Genomic DNA, 26832 nt, shown 5'->3' on the forward strand with positions numbered 1-26832 from the left:
GAGGTCCCAGGGACTTCTTGCTGTCCGGTTCTAAGCCGGCTTAAGCACTTCGGTGTAGACTTGAGAAGATATGTGATCCCCGTCCTGCACTGGTATCCGGTATCATTGCTTTTCCTGAGGCAAAAATAATTTCAATGATTTAAAGAACATGAAAATTGGAACTTGGAATGTTATGACGTTAAAAAATGACTATCGTACGGACATTTTGACTGACGAATTCAGACGATTCGAATTGGATTTATTAGGGGTTTCAGAATCTCATATCCCAGGGGTAGGAAGCGTGAAATTAGGTGATATATAGATTGTTTACTCAGGCAGGAAGGATGGGGTACATAGACAGGGAGTAGGGCTCATGATGAATAAGGAAGCTGCTAAGTCTTGTTTAGGCTGGGAAGGTATTAATAATAAGTACTTATTGCTCATTTTATGACTAAAATGTTCAGGGTATCAATTATAGTGGTATACGCCCCTGTAGAACCGACTGACGGAGATACTAGTGACATGAATTTTACTTACAGTTACAGGAGCAAAAAGACAGGGTCCCAGGCAGAAATATGGCGTTTTTATTAGGGGATTTTAACGCCCAGGTCAGTAGAAATAGAGATAGATGGTATCCTAGCCTAGATAAATTTGGTGTAAGACAAGAAAACAGTAATGGATACAGACTTTTGCAATTTTGTAGGTATAACAATTTAGTTATAACCAATACGGTGTTTGGTCATAAAACGGCTCATAAGTTTACATGGTATTTACGTGATGGTAAGAAAGCAAACCTTATTGATTATGTTATAGTAAACCGAAGACTGACAGGATCAATACAAGATACTAGGGTATATAGGAGTACCGTTATTGATGTTAAAAGTAAAGACCACCATCTAGTAGCGTCAAGGGTTAATTTAAAGCTGAAATTTCGGAAGGGTAACTACCTTCCGGGAAGCTATGATGTTGGTAGACTTCAGGATGAGAATTTGAGAGAAACGTTCCAGGAACAGTTGAATGCTAAATTTAAGAGTCTAAAATTTTACAATTCTGACAATGAGAGTCTAAAGATGGATGGAATCATTTTAGGAAAACAATTTTTGAAGTTGCTGATGGTGTATTAGGGAAGAAAGTTAGAAGTACAGCTAAGAATATTAGTGAAAAAGCTTTATGTTTAATAGAAAGGAGAAAGGACTTTATCTGAATTATCTGAAGGAGAATTATCTGAGTGATAGATCATATGAAAACAAAAGGAATGTAAAGAAAGTGGAAAAAGCATTAAAATATGAACTAAGGAGGTGTGAGGCGGTGGCCATCGAAAAAACTGCCGAGGATCTGGAAGATGCAGATAGACGGCATATTAGTAAAATATTGCACTGGCATGTTAATAAATTGAGAGGGGGTAGTCAATCCGGATTTGGCCCAGTTAAAGATAGGAATGGAGCCGCAATTAGCGATAAGGAAAAAACTTAAGAGAGATGGGTCGAACACTTTGAGAATTTGCTTAAGCGATATAGAGTTGCAGGAAAAGACATAGAGGGAAATAAAAATGTTTGTAATACCTTAGATGTGATGGAAGATTTGCTTTGTGAGAAAAAATTAGCGATAGTACTAAAGGAATTCAAATATAATAAGGCTCCAGGTGCTGATAGTGTAGTAAATGAGTTTCTTAAATATGGTGGCTCAGAGGTTAGAAATAAGTTGCTAAAAATTATGAATATGATTTTTAAAAAAGGGGAAGTACCTAACGATTTTAGGAAAACCTTAATTAACCCACTGTAAAAGAAAGGTGATAAGAGTGAGTGTGGTAGTTATCGAGGGATTAGTTTGGTCTCTGTAGGTAGTAAATTACTTAGTAATATGATACTTTTTAGACTGAGAGATGCCGTGGACAAAATTTTAAGAGAAGAACAGTGCGGTTTTAGAAAAGATAGAGGATGTGTTGACCAAATTTTCACTCTTAGGCTAAAAATTTATAGATTATGAGCAAGCGTTCGATTCTGTTGACAGAAGAGCTTTAATAAAGGTTTTATTCTTGTATGGTATACCAGACAAATATATTAAAGTGATTAGTGCTATATACGAGAATAACACTTCTGCGGTTAAGGTAGGAAATGAGGTTAGCAGCTGGTTTTGTATTAAATCAGGAGTTAAGCAGGGTTGTGTTCTATCCCCCTTTATATGGATTATTTTCACGGACTTTGTTTTAAGGAGCACAGGAAAGGCAATGTGAGACCACGGAATCAAATGGGGAGGAAAAATTCTCCTGGACTTAGATTATGCTGATGATTTAAGCATCCTAGATGAAAGTGTGAGCAAAATGAATGAAGTTTTAGAGGTTTTGCGAGTTCAGGGGGCTAGAATATTGTTAAAAACTAATGTTCAGAAGACTAAGTCACTAAGGCTAGGAATAAGTGAAGATGAAAAGGTGACGTTGGGTAATGAAAACATTGATAAGGTGGACAGCTTCACCTACCTTGGTAGTATTATTAGTAAAGATGGTGGGAGCAGGGAAGATGTAATAAGTGGAATAGCTAAGGCTCAGGGTGTTTTTTCACAGTTAAAAAAAAGTTTGGAAGAATAGGAAGATAAGTCTGCAAACCAAAGTTAGAATATTGGAAGCTACAGTGATGACAGTGGTCAAATTTGGCTCTGAAGCATGGGCGCTCCGAAAAGCTGATGAAGATTTACTAGACATTTTCCAGAGAAATTGCTTAAGGATTGTTCTGGGTACCCGGCTGAATGACCATATTTCAAACAATAGGCTATACGAAAAATGTGGTTCAATACCGCTCTCTATGGCTATAACGAAAGAAATGTGAAGCGGAAACGAAATGCGGATCCGCAAGAAATGCGGATGAAGGATGACAGATTGCCAAAGATTGTTCTTTTCGGCCAACCGTCAAGGGCTAACCAGAAAGCAGGTCGTCCCCGTCTGGGGTGGGAGGACGTCATAAAGGAAGATTTAAAGGAAATTGGAACTTCGTGGGCGGGTGTAAAAAGGGAGGCTTTTAATAGATTGGGGTGGAGGAGGAGCGCGCGTAGCTGTGTTGGCCTCAGGCGGCTTGGTGCTGTGGTGAGTTGCTAGCAGTAGTAGTAGCAGTAGATGGCAAAATTGAGGCGACCGTGTTTCGGATGATGAACGGAAGAGTTACTGAATCAGCCTATACATTTTCGGTTTACGATTTACGGCGATTTAGTTTGAAGTAGGAACTAAACTATTAATCAGTTTACTTAATTTTGTCTAAAACTAAAAACTAATCACGTCTAAACTTAGTTTAGACGCAAGTTTAAACTTAGTTTAGATACTTAGTCTATATTCAAACTTCCTATTTCCACTAAAGAAAAGATAATGGACTTACAAGGAGTTCACCAGAACGGACTTGACGTAAATTGTCTGGTCGTACGACTAAGAGATTACAAAGTGCATATAAAGCGTCAAAATACGCAAGAACACAGGGCATCTTCCAGGAGTCAATCCCTTTCCTATATTCACTAACATCTAGCATCGCATTCACAGCACCTACAAAATACAAAGAAGAAACGCAGAATGAAACAAAAGTTGGTGCAAGGTAAACTAAGAAAAACAAACTACAAAAAGCATTCAAAATACGGAACTGCTTTGTTACGCTAAGTGTATAATACGTATGACAATAACTGTAACTAGACCACGGCGCCACGCCGGTGCATCGACAGAACGCCGCCAACGAGAGGCCCCGAGACCGCCACCGAAGTGTCACAACGCCGCCGGCACACCGCACACGCGCCGCCGCCGGCAGAGGTGGCAGCGACTTTGAATTAATTTTGCAGCAATTCTTTATTGCGTCAACCACAAAGTCGGAGCTTGATTTCCCCGAAGATCTATGTGTCACTCCGAAAAAAATTTGGTTCCCCGAATTCCCGAAAATCGCCCAATCACGGTGCCACCCCTGGTGATTTATCACTAGTGACTACCCCTGCCAAATATCACTTTGTATACCATAATTCTTCACTACTTTCTTGTCCGTTAATTTTTGTCTCTTGTGTTATACCAGATACATACAATTGCAATATACACGGCTCTTCATTTGTTGACAAAAAAAATCGTCTTTATGAAATTAAATAAAAAAAAATTTAACTGAAAAGGAGCGACATTAAAACTTAAAACGAACAGCAGTTATTCCATATATGAAAGGGACTGTCCACCCTCAACGCCTCGCTCTTTACGCTAAAGTTTTTATAGTTTTCAAAGTAGAGTGGTTAAAAAGAGTCAAACTTTAGCGTAAAGAGTGAGGCGTTGAGGAGGAGATAGCCCCTTTCATATACGGAATAATTGCTGTTTGTTTCAAGTTTTAATGTTACTCCTTACTTTCATTTAAAAAAAATTGTTTTTATTTAATTTCTGAACGTTTCTCGACTAATGCGGGTTCGATTTTGGCTCGCCGTGCATGAAAAATTAAAACACAATTTGCATATTAATTTTGGCAGATTTATTCCGGATATGAAGGGTCGCCCCCTCCTCAATACCTTACTCTTTAGGCTAAAGCTGTTAGAACTTTTAAAAAAGCTTCCTATTCTAATTCAACAGCCCCTGTGTTTCAATTTTAATAAACAGTCAAACTTTAGCGTAAAGAATAAGGTATTGAGGAGGGAGCAACCCTTCATATATGACATAAATTCTGTTCGTTTTTTAAATAATGCCGGTAAATCTGACTCGTGTTCTATGAAATATACCCCTCCCCTCACGGAAAAATCCTCCGTGGAAATTTCATCCAACGTAAAGTGCACCCCTCCCCCCCGTCAAATTCCATCCAGACAGTTCCTTCCTCGCTGAGAATCCTCCCCATCTCTGTAAAATTGCTTGTGGACGATTCACCCTGAAAAATTCTCCTTAGCATTTTTTCATCGGATTAAGATTATAATCTATAATCGGTTTCTCGATCACTCAATAAATGCCCCCTTCCGTGGAAATTATTTCCCAGAAAACAAAACGCGCGGATAAAAGCCCCTGGATTATTCCCCCGGAACATCTCAATATAAAAAAATTGGCAAAGAGAATGTAAGATATTAAAAAAAAATTTCGTATAGTAACTCTGTAAAAACTCCCCAGTGTAACACTTCCCCTAGAATATTCAGTCATGAGAAATTTTCCTCTCAAAGAAAGATTCTACCCTTAGAAATCCACCCCAAGTACAAAAAAATGGCTGTATACTTCCCAATAACAAATACTATATGTAAACAATGGGCAAAGTTCACAACTTCCAGCCCTTCCCCGGGGACTGTGGCGGGTCATTTTACACCTAAAAACATATTTATTAGATTTTTCGACTATACTGAACAAAATGGCTATCTCAAAATTTCAATCCGGTGACTTTGAGGGAAAAAAAGAGCGTGGGAGGGGGCCTAGTTGCCCTCCAATTATTATGGTCACTTAAAAAGGGCACCAGAACTTTTGATTTCCGTTCGAATGAGCCCTCTTGCGATACTTTAGGACCACTGGGTAGGTGCGATCACCTCTAGGAAGAAAAAGCACCTATCCGTGATCTTTCGTCTGGCAGAAAAAAAAAATAAAAGATTCCATATTTTTGCATATAGGAGCTTTAAATCTCTACAGTGGGGTTATCTGATACGCTGAATCTGATGGTGTGATTTTCATTCAGATTCTATGACTTTAGGGGGTGTTTTCCCTTTTTTCGAAAATAGGGCAAATATTCTCAGGCTCGTAACTTTTGATGGGTATCACTAAACTTGATGAAATTTATCTATTTGAAATCGGCGTGAAAATCTGATTTTCTTGATGTATCTATTGGTATCAAAATTGGTATCAGTTTTTTAGAGTTTCAGTTACTATTGAGCCGGGTCACTCCTTAAATAAAGTTCGTTACCACAAATTGTTTGATGAGATTAAACCATTTTGAATGAAGTTTGCCAATTGCTATAAGATTCTTACATCATTCCTAGTCAAGAATTTTATTTTTAAGTTGAACAGAGCGCATACACTATACAGGTTCAGTTGCATTTTGAAATTGATAGCCAACAGATAATTACGACAGCTGAATCGTAAGTTTGTAGAATTTTGTTTTCTTTTGCTATTTTCAGATACATTTTCTAAATTTTTAATACCCAATTGTTCAACGCCTTACAGATTAAAGAAATAGAGCTTCTTTCTGAAAAATGTTTGAATAACGAACAAGATCAGCGTCCAGCCAGTGACTTGCGAAGTTTTTAACTCATGAATAGGCCCGAATCTTTTGCAAATTCAAGCTGGGATTTGAGAAAGACTGATGAAAACATTAATGTTTGTGATCAACATTGATCGCGCCTGCAGCTCGCCGCCAACATCTTACCGGCGGCGGCGCGAAAAAATCATCGGCAGCGCACTGGCGGCGCGCAGCCGCTGCTATTTTTGGCCTCGCCGCCACCGATCTTCCCTTACCGGCGCGGCGCCGGGGTCTAACTGTAACGTTCTTCCATATCATATATTTGTTAGTTAGTCAATCCCAAGAGTATAAGAGGCTGATATGAGAAGAAACCAAAGAAAAAAAAAAAAAAAAAAAATTGTTACCATCTAGAATTACTTGGCAAAATCAGAAACTCTAGAATAAAAGACAAATATTAGTTAAAAAAATAAAAAAGGTAATTATGTTTATTATATCTGTTTCTTTTCACTTTCACTTTACATTTAGGCAAAGAAAAAAAATTAGTAAAAGGATCCAAAAGGTTTATTCGTGTATGTAGAAAAGAACTTATAGAGCCCCCTGGCAAGGACCTGGGGCAGGAGCCGTGTCAAAGAAAAAAAATATGTCCTTAGTTGTGAATTAAATGATCAATCTAAGTAAAATGGTCTCTATGCACCATACCCAAACCAACCAGCCTTCTCAACTTCTTTACCCCATACTCAAACAACAATCCATCTCAACTTCTATTACTTCAATAAGATTTATCCATTTCTCCCTTTCAAACCACCCCAAAAAATTTCCCAAAAATGAATAAAATTATCCAACAATCAATAGAAACGAATCTTCTAATACTGGATTTTCTAACACTGAATGACAGCTTTTAGCACCATGCTCTTGCTAGTAACTTCCCATTTAGTAAAGCCTTGGCAGGTTTCAAATTATTTCATTTCACTAGGACAGGAAATTCTAATGAAATTTTCATTTAAATCAAACAGTTGAATTGAACATCAAATGTTCATTCATTCGTGCATGTGTTGCCCCATCCCCCAATTACACTTTACCTTAAGAAAATTACGTGTGCCCAAAAATTAGGTCTGGAGGGGCTAAATACTCCAGAGCAATGTATTTTCTAACCTTCATTATTACAAAAGAGAAAAGAAATGCCAGAATAAATTTTTTTTACCAGCTGAATTGAACTGGAACTGTTGCAGATGATCGTATATTGTTCGATGAAAACGTATTCCTACTTCAGTTAAAACTGCTTCCAAATTACGTCCGTCCAATGATGTCTTTATTTTCCCAATTTCCCGCTCCATAAACCTAGATACTTTGAGACAGACCTAAAATTAGAGCAAACTTAAACCATTTAACGATTTTAAAAGTAGAAAGATGTCAAACTAGAAATGAACACAGAAGATTGTGGGGGTTACCCCCTCCCTTCATCTCCCCCCCCCCCCAATCTAAGGGAATACCCGAGGATAAATTTGGTCTAGTAATGATCATTCCAGCTGTAAAAAAGCAAAGCGTGAGTTTAAAAAAGACTCGATGTCAAGGTAGGGAACATCATTGTCTCAAATTGACTGATGTAAAGATTATAAAAAAAGTGGATAAAGTGATATATAATAAAACAAAGTGAAAGATAAATTGCTATTGCTATTTCATCCCTGTATCACGATTTTTATAAAACGACTTGAAACGGAATAGTGCAACTCTCTGAGAAGCCATTATACACCCTACACTACTGCCATTCTGCACGGGGAAGTCGTTTCAGAACTACTTTTGGTAAAACATTAAAATGCCATAAGAGGAATCCGCAAATTTGACTTTTAAGAAGATAGGTATTCAAGCCCTAAAAATCTGTCCTATATGTCAGATTTACATTCCCATAGGGTGGGGTTCTTAGAGAATAGAAATAGAAGAGGACACATTAGTCCTCATAAGAAGATTGGCTTTTAAGAAGATCGATATTTAAGCCTAAAAATGTATCTTGTATGCTAAATTTTATTCCCACAGGGCGGGATTCTTAGGGCATAGAAGAGGACAGAGAAATCTTCTTCAAAAGGAATTGCCTAAGAAACCTACCTGAACTATAAATAGAAATATATTCCCGAACATGACGGAAAAACATAGCATTTGTATAGATAAATAAAATGCCTATAAGCCAAAACCAAACTTTGACAAGAAAGGTCACTAATAGTATATATGCCTATTCATATATGCATAAACATAAAAACACCCGAGTTCTATTCAATAGCTGCAATAGTCAGTGAGTATTCTATTTAGTACGCATCCTATTTTTGTCTGAAAATATTGATAATATTAAAGAAAAACAAAACTAGCGGAAAGTCCCGTTGCACTATTAAAAAAAAAAAAAAAAAAAAAAAAAAACTACTTCTCTTTTGTAGAGAAAAACTATTTATTGATCGAAAGTCGTTATTTCCCTGTAAAATTTCATGGCAAACATTTTGTTGCATATATACAGTGTTTCAACTAATTTAAACATTGTCAAAGATCGTCCAGGACAGCCAAAAAGTTTAAGATGAAGAGTTGGAGGCAATACTCGATGAAGATCCATGCCAACACAAAAAGAGCTTGCAGGTTCATAAGCCGTGAGTCAACCAGCCATTCCCAAACGTTTGAAAGTACTGGGAATGATCCAAACACAAGGAAATGGAGTGCCGTATGAATCGAAATGACGGATTTTAAGTTGCAGGTCTTATTTTTGTTTTACTCCATCTTTTCTGGGTTTGCAATTTTTTTTATATTACGGGTAAAAATTAAAATAATGATGATGATAATCCACTTTCTTCACTTTTTGACCAACTAAATAAATTTAGAGAAACAAAAATCTCGCCCCCCCCCCCCATCCGACCAAACTTAATTGACATTAGCCCAAGATAATGAGAAATATTACTAGGTGTACCCATGCAAGTCACTATAGGGGTTTAAGAGATATTTTCTCCTCTATGAAGACGATGCTAACATAGTTTTAAAGTACCGAGGTTATCAAAAGAAAAACTTTTATTGCCTTTCACCCCCCGGACGAATCTTAAGTATATTCATACCTGAAAATCTTAATTTCTAAGATTTTTCCTTTGGTTGTTTTAAAATAATGAAGCTTTTAGGGAAGCATCACATTTTCATCAGTGTTGCCTTGTTGAACCATGAAAACAATAAGCAAAATTAATTCTTTAAGACAGGCAACGCATTCAAACATTAACAATCTGTTGATTCCCAAAAGACAAGTAAACCTTCAAATAAAAGCAACACGTGAAGCTGTTTGGTGCCATATGTTTTTAAGTTATTTTTTTTGCTGAATTTTTGCTGTTTTTGAAATTTTTGCTGAATTTTTACCTACGCTTCTTTTTCTAACTTTACTGTCGTTGAACTTTAAATGATCATTTTTGTTCAGTTAATCCTCTCGGTTGTTCAGTAAATCCTCTCGTCATATAAAACGGGATTCTCGTACTCAGCAGGAAGCTGCACAACAACTGGATAAGACAAGAATTTCACATGATTAATTGGATAACATGGTCGTTCTCAAGCACCCTGTTACATAGACCTTAGCCTTTATTAAATTTTAATCCGAATTTAATTCAAATTTATTTATAGATTTGGATTAATCCAAATTTTATCATATTGAGCCCAACTTGATTAATGTTTTCACTTTTACAACTTTAATAAATCCAATAATATTGACAGTTTGATTATTAAATATCAGTATATGTATATTAAACTTACAATGCACATTCATTTGTATTTTTTCAGCAAAGTGCAAATTATGTTCTGGCCTTGGGAAGGCACAGGGGTTTTGAACCCTACTCATGTTAATTTCTGCTCGTTTTGAGCTTGACTCGGTTATTTATTGTGATTTCTGTTCCTTTTGGGTTTCATTTATTTATCGATACTGATTTGTGGTAGTTTCACGCTTGGTAGATTATTTGATTTTATTTTTTGCTCATTTTTGGTTTAATGGACATCTTTACTTTTCTTTGAAAAACTTATTTTGTAGCAAAACTTTTTTCAATTAATTTATTTTCGTTTTATATTGACATAGTCTTTTCAGGGAAAATGAAAATAATACTTTAAATCTTTTGTTTTTTTTCGACTTTATAGTTTGGCCTGCTATTTGTATGCTGGAGAAAAATTTTCAGCAATTTTTAACAACATACACCCTTTTAAAAATCTGGACACAAATAGTAGCGTCTAATTTAGTTTCATACCTCCTCTAGTTGACCTGAAATAGAAAACCTGATACCATTTGCAGAAAAAAATCTGTCTACTTTCTTTGATAGCATGGATACACTTACGCTATTTTGATTTGGTCAAATTTTAAGAGCAGAAGTAGCCCCGAAATTTTGAACGTAATACCCTCAGTCGTTCTTTGGATACTGCTGAGATGCCTTATTGGGAATTATCATTAACACATTGAATTTTTATTTAATCTTAATGCAACATTTAGTTTCTAAACATATAAAAATTGGATTTGAGGAAGACTAAAATCTATTCTATAAATCATATACAACAACTTTCTATATAAACCTTATATGCCCCCAGGGCATAACTAACAACCCTTGCACTGAGGGCTCTGAGGGGGTTATCATCCTAAAAGAGATAAATGTTTTTACTTTTATAACTTTAATAAATCAAATAATATTAACGTTTTGATTACTAAATATCAATATCTGTATATTAAACTGACAATGCACTTTCATTTGCATTTTTTCAGTAAAGTGCAAATTTTGTTCTGGTCTTGGGAAGGCATAGGGGTTTTGCAACCAACTTATGTTAATTTCTGCTCGTTTTGAGTTTGACTCGGTTAATTATTGTAATTTCTGTTCGTTTTGGGTTTCATTTATTTATCAATGCTGATTTGTAGTAGTTTCACAATTCATAGATTATTCTATTTTATTTGTCGTCATTTTTTGTTTAATTGAGTTCTCTAGTTTTCTTTGAAAAACTTGTATTGCGGAAAAAGTTTTTTTTAATCAACGTCTTCCGATTTTGCATTCACATAGTTATTTCAGGGAAAAAGAAAATAATATTTGAAACCTTTTCGTTTTTTAAGAATTTATACACATGCCTACCATTTGCATGCTGGAGAAAAATTTTCAGCAATTTTTAACAGCTACACCCTTTTAAAAATCTGGACACAAATAGTACTGTTTAATTTAGTTTGATAACTCCTTAAGTTGACCTGTAATGGAAAACTTGATACCATTCGCAAAAAAATCTTTTTACTTTCTTTGATAGCTTGGATACACTTACGCTATTTGGATTTGGTTAAATTTTAAGAGCAGAAGTAGCCCCGAGCGTTTGAACATAATACCCTCAGTCGTTCTTGGGATACTGCTGAGATGCCTTATTGGGAATTAGAATTATAACAGTGCATTTTAATTTAATCTTAAGTCAACATTTAGTTTTTAAACATATAGAAATTGGATTTGAGGAAGACTAAAATCTATTCTATAAATCATATACAACAACTTTCTGTATAAACCTTATATGCCCCCAGGGCAAAACTTACAACCCTTGCAATGAGGGTTCTGAGGGGGTTATCATCCTAAAAGACCTAATTTCCAGAACTTTCAACTACGTTGAACAAAATGGATATCTCAAAATTGTTATTGGATAAGTTCTAAAAAAAGGTGGGCGTGATAAGGGTGTTAGTTGCTATTAAATAACTTTTAACAATTAAAAAAGGCACATGACATTTGAAGTTTCTGTTCAACTTGTTTTATTTAAGTCTCGGCATCCACACTTTCAATAAAAACTTAATATTCCCCACGGGTATAACCTATAACCTTTGCCCTGAGGGCTGTGGGGGGAAGGGTTGTCATCTTTAAAGACATTTTTTCCAAAACTTTTAACTACGTTGAATCAAATGGCTATCTAATAATTTTGATTGGATGTTTTGGGAAAAGGTGGGCGAGAGAGGGGGGTTAGCTGCCCTCAAATCACTTTTGACTATTAAAATGGCTACTAGCCCTTTGAATTTCAAATTGATTGAACCCTTCTTCAAGTTTCTACGACAAAGATTTCAATGAAAAGCTTATATGCCCCCAGGGCATAACTTATAACCCTTGCCCTGGGGGTTTTGGGGGAGTGCCTTCCTTAAAAATATGTTTTCTATTTCGAAATCAACTACCCTGAACAAAATTGCTATCTCAAAATTTTATTGGATGTGTTTGGGGGAATAATGGGTGGGGGGGCTAGTTGCCCTCCAATCACTTTCGACTATTAAAAAGGGCACTAGCCCTTTGAATTTCCAATCGAATGAGCATCTATTGAAGTTTCTACGACAACGCCTTCTTTAAAAACCTTATATACCCCCAGGGTATAACTTAAAACCCTTGCCCTGAGGGAGGTGGGGGAGTCTCCTCCTCAAAAACATATTTTCTATCTGGAAAACAACTGCGCTGAACAAAATGGATATCTCAAAATTTTGATTGGATGTGTTTGGGGGAATGAAGGGCGTGAGGGGAGGCTAGTTGCACTCAAATCACCTTCGACTATTAAAAAGGGTACTAGCCCTTTGAATTTCCAATCTAATGAGCCTGTTTTGAAGTTTCTACGACAACACCTTCTATAAAAATCTTAAATGCCCCCAGGGCATAACTTAAAACACTTGCCCTGAGGGTTGTGGGGGAGTGTCCACCTCAAAAACACATTTTCTATCCGGAAACCAACTACGCTGAACAAAATGGCTATCTCAAAATTTTGATTGGTTGTGTTTGGGGGATTTATGGGGGTGGGGGAGGGGGCTAGTTGCCCTCCAATCACTTTCGACTATTAAAAAGGGTACTAGCTCTTTGAATTTCCAATCGAATGAGCCTGTTTTGAAGTTTCTACGACAACACCTTCCATAAAAACCTCATATGTCCCCAGGGCATAACACAAAACCCTTGCCCTGAGGGTTGTGGGGGATTGTCCTCCTCAAAAACACATTTTCTATCGGGAAATTAACTACTCTGAACGAAATGACTATCTAAAAATTTTTATTGGTTGTGTGTGGGGGAATGATGGGCGTGGGGGGGCTAGTTGCCCTCCAATCACTTTCGACTATTAAAAAGGGTACTAGCCCTTTGAATTTCCAATCGAATGAGCCTGTTTTGAAGTTTCTAAGACAACGCCTTCTATAAGAACCTTATATGCCCCAAGGGTAAAACTTAAAACCCTTGCCCCGAGGGCTGTGGGGGAGTGTTCTCCTCTAAAACATATTTTCTATCTGGAAATCAACTACGCTGAACAAAATGGATATCTCAAAATTTTGATTGGATGTGTTGGGGGGAATGATGGGCGTGGGGGGGGGCGAGTTGCCCTCCAATCACTTTCGACTATTAGAAAAGGGTACTAGTCCTTTGAATTTCAAATCGAATGAACCTTTCTTGAAATTTTTACGACAACGCCTTCAAAAAAACCTTATATACCACCAGGGCATAACTTAAAACCCTTGCCCCGAGGGTTGTAGGGAAGAATCCTCCTCAAAAACATATTTTCTATCTGGAAATCAACTACGCTGGACCAAATAGCTATCTCAAAATTTTGATTGGATGTGTTTGGGGGAATGAGGGGCGAGGGGGGGGCTAGTTGCCCTCCAATCACTTTCGACTATTAAAAAGGGCACTAGCCGTTTGAATTCACAATCAATTGAGCTTTTTTTGAATCGTCTACGTCAATGGCTTCTATAAAAACCTTATATGCCCCCAGGGCATAACTTAAATCCTCTGCCCCGAGGGTTGTAGGGGAGTGTCCTCCTCAAAAAGATATTTTCTATCAGGAAATCAACTACGCTGAACAAAATGGCTGTATCAAAATTTTGTTGGATGTGTTTGGGGGAATGATGGGCGTGGGCGGGGGGGGGAGGCTAGTTGCCCTCCAATCACTTTCGACTATTAAAAAATGCACTAGCCTTTTGAATCTCCAATCAAACGAGCCTGTATTGAAGCTTCTACGACAACGCCTTCTATAAAAATCTCATATTCCCCCAGAACAGAGCTTAAAACCCTCGCCCTGAGGGTTGTGGGGGAGTGTCCTCCACAAAAAGATATTTTCTATCTGGAAATCAATTACGCTGAACAAAATGGCTATCTGAAAATTTTGTTTGGATGTGTTTGGGGGAATGATGGGCGTGGGGGGGATCTAGTTGCCCACCAATCACTTTCGACTACTAAAAAGGGCACTAGCCACTCCTTCGCACTAGGGCACTACGACAACTCCTTCGATACGAAGTGCCCAGGTATGGAGAAAAAACAAAAAAACGAAAAAACAACACATTGTGCCCACATCGTTCTTTACTTAGGCAGCGCTAGCGCGCTGACTATGATGGGCAAATGGGAGGGTGGGCGTGGGGGGGGGGCTAGTTGCCCTCCAATCACGTTTGACGAGTAACAAGGGCACTAGCCCTTTGAATTTCCAATCGAATGAGTCTTTTTTTGCGTTTCTATGACAACACCTTCTATAAAAATCTTTTATGCCCCCAGGGCATAACTTAAAACCCTTGCCCCGAGGGTTGTGGGGGAGTTTCGTCCTCAAAAAGATATTTTCTATCTGTGAATTAACTCCGCTGAAAGGAAGAGTAATGACCCACATGGTAGTGGTCATTTTTGGGGGACCGATGGGCGTGGGGGGGGGCGTCTTATCCCCCAATTACTTTCAACTATCAAAAAGGGCCCTAGCGCTTTTAACTTTCTAACCAATAAGCTTGTTTCTAAGTTTCTACGACAACGCCTTCTATAAAAATCTTATATGCCCTCAGGGCATAACTTAAAACCCCTGCCCCGTGGGTTGTGGGGGAGTGTCATCCTCAAAGACCGAATTTCCAGAACTTTCAACTACCTTGAAGAAAATGAATATATCTTAATTTCGATTGGATGTGTTTGGGAAAATGAGAGGCGTGAGAGGGGGGTTAGTTGCTCTTCAATCACTTTCGACTATTCAAAAAGGCTTTGCCCGTTTCAATTTCAAATCGAATGAACCCTTTTTGAAGTTTCTATGACAAGTGTTTCTATAAAAACCTCATATTCCCCATAGGGCATAACTTACAACCCTTGCCCTAAGGGCTGTGGGGGAGTTGTTATCCACAAAGACATAATTTCCAGAACTTTCAACTACGTAGAAAAAAATGGCTATCTTAAAATTTTGATTGTATGTGTGTGAGGAAATGGGGGCCGTGAGAGGGGGGTTAGTTGCCCTCCAATTACTTTCGACTATGAAAAAGGGCACTAGCCATTTCAATTTCCAATTGAATAAGCCGTTTTTGAAGTTTCTACGACAATGCTTTCGGTACAAACCTTATACGCCCCCAGGGCATAACTTACAACCCTTGCCCTGAGTGCTGTGGGGGGTTGTCATCCTTAAAAACCTAATTTCTAAAACTTTCAACTACGTTGAAAAAAATGGCTATCTCAAAATTTTGAGGTAGGCGTGAGAGGGGGGTTGGTTGCCCTCCAATCACTTTCGACTATTAAAAAGGGCACTAGACCTTTCAATTTCTAATCGAATGAGCCCTTTTTTAAGTTTCTACGACAAAACTTTCAATGAAAACCTTATATGCCCCCAGGGCATAAATTATAACCCTTGCCCCTAATACTGTGGGGGGATTGTCCTGCTAAAAAACATAATTTTCAGAACTTTCAACTACGTTGAACAAATGGCTATCTAAAAATTTTGATTGGACGTGTTTGGGTAAATGGTGGGCGTGGAAGGGGTATTAGTTGCCTTCCAATCACTTTCGATTATTAAAAAGAGCATAGCCATTTCAATTTCCAATCGAATGAGCCCTTTTTGAAGTTTCTACGACAACACTTTCTATATAAAAAAAAACTTATACGCCCCCAAGTCATAACTTACAACCCTTGCCCTGAGGGCTGCGAGGGGATTGTCATCCTCAAAGACCTAATTTCCAAAACTTTTAACTACATTGAACAAAACGGATATCTCAAAGTTTTGATTGAATGTGTTGGTGAAAATAGTGGGCGTGAGAGGGGGTTAGTTGCCCTCCAATCGCTTTCAACTATTAAAAAGGGCACGAGCCCTTTGAATTTCCAATCGAATGAGTCTTTTTGAAGTTTCTACGACAACACTTTCTAAAAAAAACTTATTTACCCCCAGGGCATAACTTACAGCCCTTGCACTGAGGGCTGTGGGAGAGTGTCCTCCTCAAAAACATATTTTCTATCTGGAAATCAACTACGCTGAACAAAATGGCTATCTAAAAATTTTGATTAGATGTGTTTGGGGGAATGGTGATCGTGAAAGGGGTGTTAGTTGCCTTCCGATCACTTCAGACTATTAAAAAGGGCATAAGCCACTCCAATTTCCAACTGAATGAGCCCTTTTCGAAGTTTCTACGATAACTTCGTCGATACAAAGTGCCCTGGTCTAAAGGAAAGAAAAAATAAATAATAGATGGTGCCAACATCGTTCTTATATGCCCCCCCGGGGCATAACTTAAAACCCTTGGCCTGAGGGCTCTGGGGGAATGTCCTCCTCAAAAACATAATTTCTATCAGAAATCGACTACGCTGAACAAAATAACTATCTCAAAATTTTGATTGGATGTGTTTGGGGAAATGGTGGGCGAGGGAGGGGTATTAGTTGCCTTCCAGTCACTTTCGACTATTAAAAAGGGCACTAACCATTCCAATTTCCTAGCGAATGAGCCCTTTTCCAAGTTTCTACGACAACTCCTTTGATACGAAGTGCCCTGGTATGGAGAAGAAAAAAAAAAAAAAAAAAAAAAAAAAAAAATTGCCAACATCGTTCTTCACTTAGGCAGCGCGATTGCACTGCCTATGATAATTTTAATAGCTTAATTAAAAATAATAAAGAAACAAAATATTTAAAAAAAAAGTTCAAACTTAGTTGATGAAGAAAAAATTATACAAAAAAAACACCAAGACGTTTTGTGGTAAGACAGAATCTTGGTTTCAAACAGTTCGTGGTAACGAACTATAAGTAAGGAGTGACCCGGCTCAATAGTAGCCGAAACTCTAAAAAATGGAATTTTGATACCATAGATACATCAAAATAATTGTATTTTTATGCTGATTTTAAATATATAAGTTTGACCAAGTTTCGTCTTACCCGTCACAAGTTACGAGGCTGAGAAAATTTGTCCCCTCCTCAACGCCTCGCTCTTTACGCTAAAGTTTGACTCATTCTCACAACTCTACTTTTAAAACAATAAAAAAAATTAGCGTAAAGAGCGAGGTGTTGAGGAGGGGACAGCCCCTTTCATATACAGAATAATTCCTGTTCGTTTTAAGTTTTAATGTCGCTCCTTATTTTCAGCTAAAAAAGCTGGTTTTTTGTTTGTTTAATATATAATAAGAAGCGATAAATTAGCAGTTATTATATTAATAGATGAAGACCAATTGACCCTAAAAAATAAAACATTGAAAATGGGTTTGAACATGCCAGTTCTTGGTCTTCTTACAGGGGTATAGTCATTAGAAATGCTTTGCTAAGTATATGCTAGTTTAATACCTACGGCCAGTTCGCGGTTCAAAATGGTATTTGTTTCCTTGTATGAAAATCGAGTTATTGCATTATATTTTTTTTCGTTGCCAGAACCATAATCATTACGATGGTTGCGATCATTACGATGGTGTTGACAGGAATTAATACCGCAGGTTTAAAGATAACGTTAGATTCTTTGCCCCATGTCAGGAATCTTTGTCTTCATTAGTACTTAAACTTTTTTTTTTTGCTTATTTTTTAGCAGATTCTTGGCTTTAAATTACTGAATATTTAGCCCTTATCCGAAAACGTACTCAAATTCTTTTTCCCTTGAACTAGAATTCAAAGTTAATACTCAAAGAACTCGAGATAAATATTTTAACCAAGAAATGGGGTAGTGATTTTTGTTAGTATACAACACACCGATTGTCATGTTTTCGTCGGCAATGTATAATCTTTATTTTACAACGTGACAATAAATCAATATGAAACGACACAAAAAAAGGTAAGCTTACTGGAGTTGGCATAGCTAACTGATCATCATTTTCAGGCTTAAAGTCCATTTTTCTTTGTTCGTTTTGTAAAGTGCTTCTTATCCATCCGATGATCGCAGAAATAGACCTATCGAGTCCCATTTGAAACTTGCCTTCCAAACTTGTAACAATTGCGTCTTTTCGATCCATTACTTGCTCTTCGTACGCACTGCCTCTAAAAATATTATGAAGAACGGGGTAAACATAATTGTTCAAAATTATTGAAATTAAGGTGCTGTGTGAAGACTGTAGTCCCGTTTTTCTCTCTTTCTCCTTCCCTCTCATCTCACTCACTGCTTGTATGTCTTTCTTTTTTCCTACAAGCAAAATATGCTAGACAAAAAGAAGAGGCAAGATACACAATAGTTTTCAATCGCTAATTTTGACAAAATTAGAAAAACAAAATAAACAAAACACGTGAGAAATAAAAATAACGCTTCCACATGGTCTAGTAATTTCTTATAGTATATAGTAAATTATCTTTCAAGTATCCTCTCTATGACTCTAAATTTGATATTAGCAAGAAGGGAGACTATGCTTATGATAAGATTAAACACGGCAAAGAAGAGAGGTTTTAATTCATTGTACCAATCACATTTGTGAAGTGGTACAATACAAGCAGTTAGTAGGAAATAACCTGTCGTCTCTTTATTTCTATTTCATTTCCCTTATTGTTACAGGCATCAAACTTTTGAAATTAAATTATTTAGCCTAAATATTAGTCTGACGGGTGTACAGTATGAAAGTATTTTATGTAGCTATTAATGGTGCTGTCTTAATCATTTGACCTTGTGATTATTCGCTTTGAAATTGATCATTCGTTCATTAATTCAGTTAAAAAAAAGAAGACATTTATACCCAAAAGACGTAGTAGTGCTTCTCAAAAATGTCGACAATGGTACCCAATTTCTTTTCTAATTGACGTAAAAAGATGATAAAGAACAGGCCTATATATTACAGGCTAAAGCATAATTAAGAAATAGGCTAATTCTCAACCTCCTTCCGCTTTATACTCAAAATTGTACCTCGATCCATCCTCTCCTTTCTAAATTTCAAGCATCATACCCTTATTTCTCATCAGTTTTATCAACTGATCAACTGATTTTCCCACCAAGTCATCCTTGAGAGGAGCTTGCATAGAATAGAATATATTTATTCACTACAATAGCTGAATGGAGCTAAAATGAGCATGTCAGTGTTAAAAAAAAAGAACACAAAACAAGGATTAAAAACAAAGAAACAGCAGCACAAAAATTAAAAGCAGCAAGTGCAGCTTCAAGGTCAAGAGATTGAAATGAGCCATAAATAAAATTTATATATGTCAAGACTCAGTTTGCACAGTGAATGATTATAGTAGTGATCGTTTATACAAAATGTATCAATTAAAAATGTAAATGGTTGGTGCATTCAAAAACACTCACAGGCAAATACCTGAAATAAAATATATCAAACGTTAAATATTTGTCAAGGTAATATTATTAAAATGCCGAGTAAAACAGGGGACAAATGGACTTGCAATATCTATGGGTACTAGAGGCTGGGTAAGCCCTTAACCGTGGACAATTCTTTGTTAGTCACGTGTCGGAGTCACGTGACTAGTCCTTCGGTATAAAATCCTGTTCACCCAACAAAACACTGAAGAAACAATTAAACCAAAAAAAATAATATTAAAACGCTTTTGAAGCATCTAGGGGGAAAAAATTCTCAAAATAAATACAACGGATACAATGAACTTAGTTTTACAACTTAAAGATGTCGCTAATTTTCACTAAAGCTTTAGTAATTTTTTTTTTACTAAAGCTTTAGTTTAAATTCATTTCTTAAAACAAAACTAAGAAAATAGGTAGATGGCAAAAACTTGCAAAAACATCACCAATACCATTATATTACCATTAATTACAAATATTATCATTAAACGTAATATTTAAAGCCATCTATTTAGTTTACAATAAAGTGTAGATGACATTATATCTTAGAGGAAAAAAAATCATCAACAGAAATATATTTCTGACAATCAGTTTAATTTAACTTTAACGTTACACAGTTGTCCTTACTGTTTCTTTTTCTTCAAAGTTCTGTTCTTTTCTTTTCTGTTGCCTTTCTATTACATTTATGGAAAAATCGTAACCAATTAATCCTTTCAAAGACAACAATACTAACTTTTGACAGAATACATTTAGTTTTAAGCAAAGCACGAATGATATTACAGCCTTTATGCATTTTAGGGGGTTTGAGGGGGCGGCAGAACCCACTCTTATTCTTCGTAATTTTGTTTTTATTTAAGTTTGAACTCATTACTCATTGTACATTTCTTTCTGTTAGATTCAAAACATTCATAGTAATTTCTGTTGTCGAACTTGAATTTTGAAACAAGTTCATTTCTCTTTTTTAAAACTTGTATCGTTTTTATTTTTCATTGAAAGAAGTAGATTTAAAAATGAATTTACATACATTCGTATATCATTGATATAGTAGTGCCAGCCTAAAAGTATAGATAACTTACAAAGAGTTGAAACTGTCACTAGTGGCAAAGAAAAAATCATCAACGTCATCCAGTGTTTGGCGTATGTTGGCATTTTTCCAACTTCACAATTGTGCTTTTTCAAAAACTGAGATCAGATGCTTATTACTACTCTAATTTTGCCAATCAAAAGATCACACTGATTTTGGTTATTATCATACTAAACGTCACCAAGAAATGTCAAACACTAGAAGTCGATGATAACTAAATATTATGTCCTGTCCATCACCTTCAGGAATTTTATTTTCATCTCCCCTATTTTGATATCAATCATTTACATTCCCTCTTCCATGACATCTGTATAATCAAAATTAAAGTAATGTATATAAAAAAAAAACTATCTAGAGCATTACTTTGGCCCCTCTGATCATACAGAGAAATAATACGCATGTGACTCGGATTTCACCAAGGTTTGATATGCCATTAGTTTAATGCACTTGGAAGCCTCTTGCCGAAAATGAATTATTTGAGTGATTTAGAGATCTTACCCTATAACCTCTTAAGGCGCATTTTTAACTTTTTAATTGGTCCGATTTACATAGCCACCTTCAAGTTTTTATCAGATGCCGAGGGAGTACCAAGGGACAAAACGGGTACAGTATCCTCCGTTTCTTTCGTTATTTAGACCGCAATATAACATCTAGAGCGTTCGAAGATGCCATCTCCCTACAGCATTATAATTTCTTATATAAGATAGGGTCTGAGAAAAATTATATACAACAGACGCTTCGCTCAGTACTGAGCCTTTCTACCTGCTACTACCATTGCATAGGCCATTTTCCCATGGGTATTGGCAGGGTCGAAGATCCTAACACCCAAAGCACATTCTTTGGTTTTCTATAACTAGTTATATGTGTGATAAATCTAGTCATCAGTGACCAAATTGTGATAGTTCGAATAAAATCTTATTTTTTTCATAATAATTTCTTATATTTTTCATAATAGTCACCTAATTTTTGTCTTGTTTTAGAATTTGTGTCCCCTCCCTTAATTAAAGACAAGAGAGAGAAAACGGAAAAAAAAATCTTTAACAAGTATAACGACACCTACTTCATACCTAAAGTAGGTGTCGTACTACTTCACACCTGGAGTAGTAAAATCACCCAAGTCTTCTTCAACGTAAAGAAAAGTTCTTTTTTACATGTTTCCCCATTTTTTGGTTAAAACGTTAAATCAACCTTGTTATATTAGTTTTAATATAACAGGTCAAAGAAAAAAAAAATAATAATAACTTTAATACAACAGGTATAAACGATTGTTCTTATATGTTCCTTATGCCCCGCGGCTGCTTGTTTTTAATGTAATCTGAACCAAATTTTGAACAGAGGTTTAAAGTTTGGTTTAAAGTTGGGGAGCAAGTATTTCCTTGAAAAAAAATTTGCGACATAGCTGTTTCGTTGTTAAAGCAGTCAAATAGTAAGACTTACCTGATCATTGGGAGAACCACGTCAGCCAAATGTTTTCCCAAAAGATGAACAATGTTAGTTCCCAAGTGAACTGTATCATAAAATGTTATCTGAGGAGGATGAGCACCTTTGGGAAATTCACTAAGAGGAATGGACTGAATCCCAATGTCTAAAGCATAGTTTAAATGATTCGATAAAATAGCTTCTAACAGCCAATCGGAATGACTAGCTATTGCTTCGTTCCTTTTGTTGGGGTATGATAACTAAAACAGAAAAAAGTGGTGACACTTAAAGGCAATCTAATCAAACAGGTTTTAACTCCTTTTTGTTCCCTGGATTCTATACCGATGAACCAATTCATTCTTAGAGCAATACTTTTTGAAATCTATAACATAATATTACGAACAGCCTACTACACGAAAGTTCCTTTAAAGCAATGATAAAATCAACATCAATAATGCGGTCGACCATCCCAAGATTACTTATCCAACAAGCCCGACTACTTATCCTGGGTGTTTCATGAAATATAAATGAAGTCAAAGCTTAAGAGATATACTACTTGAAATGGTCGGGGTTAGTTGTCCGATAATTTACACCTGGTAATCGTAAACATGATAAATATAGGATGAGGATATGTACCGTCATATGTAAAGAAAAATTCATACTTTTCAAACAGGTAAATTCATTAAATCATATACAGAGAACAAGAAGGGATAGTAATTGTGAAACGTGGTGTATCTAAAGTGATTTGTGAGTAAGGAATGTTGAAACTGGACTACACGTGATTAATGTTACTATTGGCCTAGTTGTCCTTAGCGTTCCAGTTAACAAGTTACCAGATACGCGTTTTCTGTTGTCTTTTACATATTACAACTGAGGAAGTTAGTGTTAAGCTGATAGGTCGGATAAGGCACGCTCGAACGCACTGCCAAGTTCATTGATTGTCTCAATCCCCAAAATTTTCCATGTGTCTGATTAAGAATATATTATTGAATCATACATAAAATTATCTATTTATGCCCGTTTGCACACCTTTACAATTTAATATTTCTTGCGTAAGCTTGAGGAGCAATATTTGCTTATCATAATAATTCAATTGCAGTTTTCGAGATTTTAGCTGCTTTGTTAAGCAATTTATTGTGTCGAAAAAAATTCAATTTCAGTTGTGCAAATGGATAGTTTTTTACACACAATGACAACAGCCATGGAAATTGTCATTTATTTAATTTTCTTTTTCGAAAAACTACTGTAATCAAAGGAACAATTTCTAGATGGTGTAAGAGGCCTGTGGACAAAAGCGTAACTGCAATTTTACGTTGATATAATTCATGAATATTGCCAACCGATCCAGTTTTTATTTCGTGTGAAGCTAGGGTGAAAATGTTCAGAATTATAAATAGTTCATGAGGGAATAAACAACTCATTAAGGCAGGAGGTATTGCGATTAGTTGTACGAAGGTTGCCTGCAATCCTTAAAAAAAAATACAAATAAAAACGTTACTTGCATGGATTCCTGTAGAGTATACTGTAGTTAAAACAAATAATAAAAGAAAAAAAAAATCTAAAATATGCCAAAAATACATTACTTTCGATTGGGTGTCTTTCTGCAGATATAGGTAAATGCTGCAGGTATTCTTTCTATAATTTTTTGGAATAGCTGGGTGCAACTTAAAAGGTATACTGTACTGTATATTTTACTGTATATTATATATATATATATATACATTCTTAGACCACACTGGCTATACATGACAAACGAAACTCAGAGAAGAGAGAAAATAACAAAATGAAAAATAAAATAAAAAAGGGTGAAAAAACGAGGATTTTGTCAGCCAGCGAACCATTAAGAATACAAAATATAAGCAAATATTTCGACAAGGACCTCCGCCAAGTCGTCCTCAGTGCGAAACAAAAACAAAAAAGAGAAGAAAAAAAAAACGAGAATCTAACCTTTCGAAGTTTCCTGTACAAAGACAGAATAGACACTGAATAAAAAACCAGGCCGGAATCAATGAAAATGAAATTTACCAAGATAATTGTGTAAGGATCTTTCGTCTTGCATTAATTTTGGCTGGTCTACAATTTAGGTTTTCATTAGATATGCAAATAGGTTCTTTTAAGTTTTTTCGGGTGAAAATATTGATTGAGTCCTTCAAGATTAAACTGTCGTAAATTGGGCTTAATGAAATATCTCCAGTATCTCTATTTATTGCTAAATTTGGGTTCATATATATTTTTATCTCAATTATCTCCTTAAAAGTTTGTGGTACGCCATTAACAGTTGATATTAAAGTTGCCTCGTCAAACAGAACTAGATGGGTCGGGTTTACGAAAATATGCGAAGCCAATGCCGAATCAAAGTTGTCATTGTTATTTTTTAATCTCAGGGACTTGTCTATTGAAATTTTGTGCTCATGCAGACGTTCACCTCGTTGTTGATGGGTTCTACCAATGTAAAATTTTCCACAAGAACACGGGATTCTGTAGACACCACTACCCAGTACAGGGTCTGTTTTATCCTTTCCTAAGTTAAAAAAATGTTCAACCTTTTGTTCGGTTCTGAAAGAAACAGAGAGATTATGTTTATTTAAAATTTTTCTAATTATATCGCCAAGTTTCGGGATGTATGGTGAAACGATGAAAGTTTTTTTCTCAATTGCCGGTGTAACTGAATCAAGGGGGACAAGCTGCCTATTTTGTTCTTTTATCTTATTTACTCATCTATCTATTATATTGTAAATGAGTGGGATTGGGTAAATCTTTCAGAAAAGGATATTCTTGAGGTAATTTAACACGTAAGTTATATGAGTACATGACCAATTTGTTGAGACTATGTCGATGCAAGAAAGTATTAACATTCTTTCGACAGTAGGAGGGTGGGTGGACGAGACCTGTAGACATTGGTCATTATGAGTCGGTTTTCTATGTATATAAAATTAAAGACCAGGATTAGTTTTTATAATCAGAACATCTAAGAAAGGCAGCTTACCTGAATCTTCGAGTTCCATTGTGAACTGGAGATTCGAATCAAAAGAATTCAAATGGGCCAAAAAATTTCTTAGAGAGTCTTGTCCATGTTCCCAAACAGAAACGATATCATCAACAAAACGAAACCAGATGGAGTGTTTTAAGTGGAAACTATTCAAAGCAGACTGTTCTATGAAATCCATGTAAAAGTTTGCAAAATAAGGAGACAAGACAGTGCCCATGGATAAGCCCATTATTTGAAGAAAAAAATTGTTTCGGAATTTAAAATACGAGGAGTATTTGTTGCAAAGATGGACAAGGGTCATTATTGTATCAATTTCCAAAGTTTTGTAATCCAACCAAGATGAATTTTCCTCCAATTTTCTTTGTAAAGCCTGCTCACATTTATGAACATCGCATGAAGTGTACATAGAAACTGAATCAAAACTAGATAAAACGGTCTTTGCTGTTGTACTTTGATTTTTTTAACTTCTCAACAAGATCTATGGAGTTTTTAATATAGGATTTCTGTGTACTTAAAAGAGGCTTAAAAATGGTGGCTAAGAAACTTCCTAGACCCGTAGCCGGAGAACTATAACATGCTACGATTGGAAGTAACGGAATATCTTTCTTATGGATTTTAGGCAGACCATAAAACTTAGGGGCTGAACAGCCTGTGGGATAAAATTGTTTTGAATTGTTAGGTTTATAGCGTAGAGTATATAATAAAAGTCATAGTTCCGGTATAACCGAATTTGTTAATTTGTAAGTGTTATCAAATTTTATTTCTTTTTAAATATTTTTATACATTAAAAATTTATTAACTTTCGATTATTAATATTAAGACTTAATAACTAAAAATATGTGTCACTTTTCCGCTGTCTTCATTAATGTGTTTTGTTCATTTTTTAAAATTCGGAGTGTTTCAATTTATTCATTTGATTGAGTTGAAAGTAACAAAGATTTCCTATAATCAAAAATAATATTTAAAATTTAACATCTGATTAGGTCTGTATTTCCGACTTCACCATGAGAGCTAAAAATAGCAGACTCCACGCCCGTAATAATTTCTGAAGTATTTACGTGTGTTTGAGCCAATGCAAATTTTTGTCGTTTTGAAAGAATACTTAGTTCCTTGGATGTAAATACCTTAGAGGATAAATTTTCCAAAGGAGGACCAGGACAAAATCTAGGAAGGAAAATCCGTGTTTGTTGAAACTGTTGAAACTCCAGTTTTGAGAATTTTTCCGATAAACGAGTTTTTGCTAAATGGAATATGTGTCTGAAAGACCTATGTGAGATTTGTAAAATCTGGTGAAAATCATGAGGGGACAAAATCTGATATAATAAGGATTTTAAATTAAGTATTTTATTACTAAGGAAGTATCTTCTGGATCTATGGTCTTTTAAAATATATGTTAAAGTTTTGAAACCCATTCTCTGAATAAATGGGCCTTCAGAAAGTGTGCATAAATGTAGGTTGAAACGTAAAGAAGGTGGAAGAATTCGATGTCCTTTACAAGTTTCTAAAAAATTAAACTGACAAATAATATTTGAATGTTTCTTAACACAATTTAAAAAATATAAAACAATATTGGTCCAATGCTCTCAGTAATCTTGACGCAAAAACTTTCTTAGACCACACTGGCTATACATGACACACGAATCTCAGAAAAGAGAGAAAATAAACAAAAAGAACAATAAAATAAACAAGGGTGAAAAAACAAGGATTTTGTGAGCCAGTAAGCCATGAAAATGACAAAATATAATCAAATTTTTCGACAAGGACCTCCGCCAAGTCGTCC

At 35.8% G+C, this 26832-nt stretch overlaps 1 protein-coding gene across 7 annotated transcripts in view; it reads right to left on the minus strand.

Annotated features, from left to right (window-relative positions):
* Sec10 (Exocyst complex component Sec10) overlaps window positions 1–26832 on the minus strand; it is an 84035-nt gene that overhangs the window by 3708 nt on the left and 53495 nt on the right. For all 7 annotated transcript variants that reach the window (XM_089094398.1, XM_089094391.1, XM_089094396.1 and 4 more), the window contains exons 11-14: window positions 22082–22323; window positions 18116–18308; window positions 7321–7477; window positions 3342–3502 (exon numbers count right to left, since the gene is read on the minus strand). In XM_089094398.1, the coding sequence (XP_088950524.1) occupies window positions 3342–3502; window positions 7321–7477; window positions 18116–18308; window positions 22082–22323 (753 nt within the window). The remainder of the gene's footprint in view (window positions 1–3341; window positions 3503–7320; window positions 7478–18115; window positions 18309–22081; window positions 22324–26832) is intronic.

Source organism: Artemia sp. Qi Xiang Cuo, chromosome 9 (assembly GCF_049724085.1).
Source record: "Artemia sp. Qi Xiang Cuo chromosome 9, ASM4972408v1, whole genome shotgun sequence".
NCBI classification, from domain to species: Eukaryota; Metazoa; Arthropoda; class Branchiopoda; order Anostraca; family Artemiidae; genus Artemia; species Artemia sp. Qi Xiang Cuo.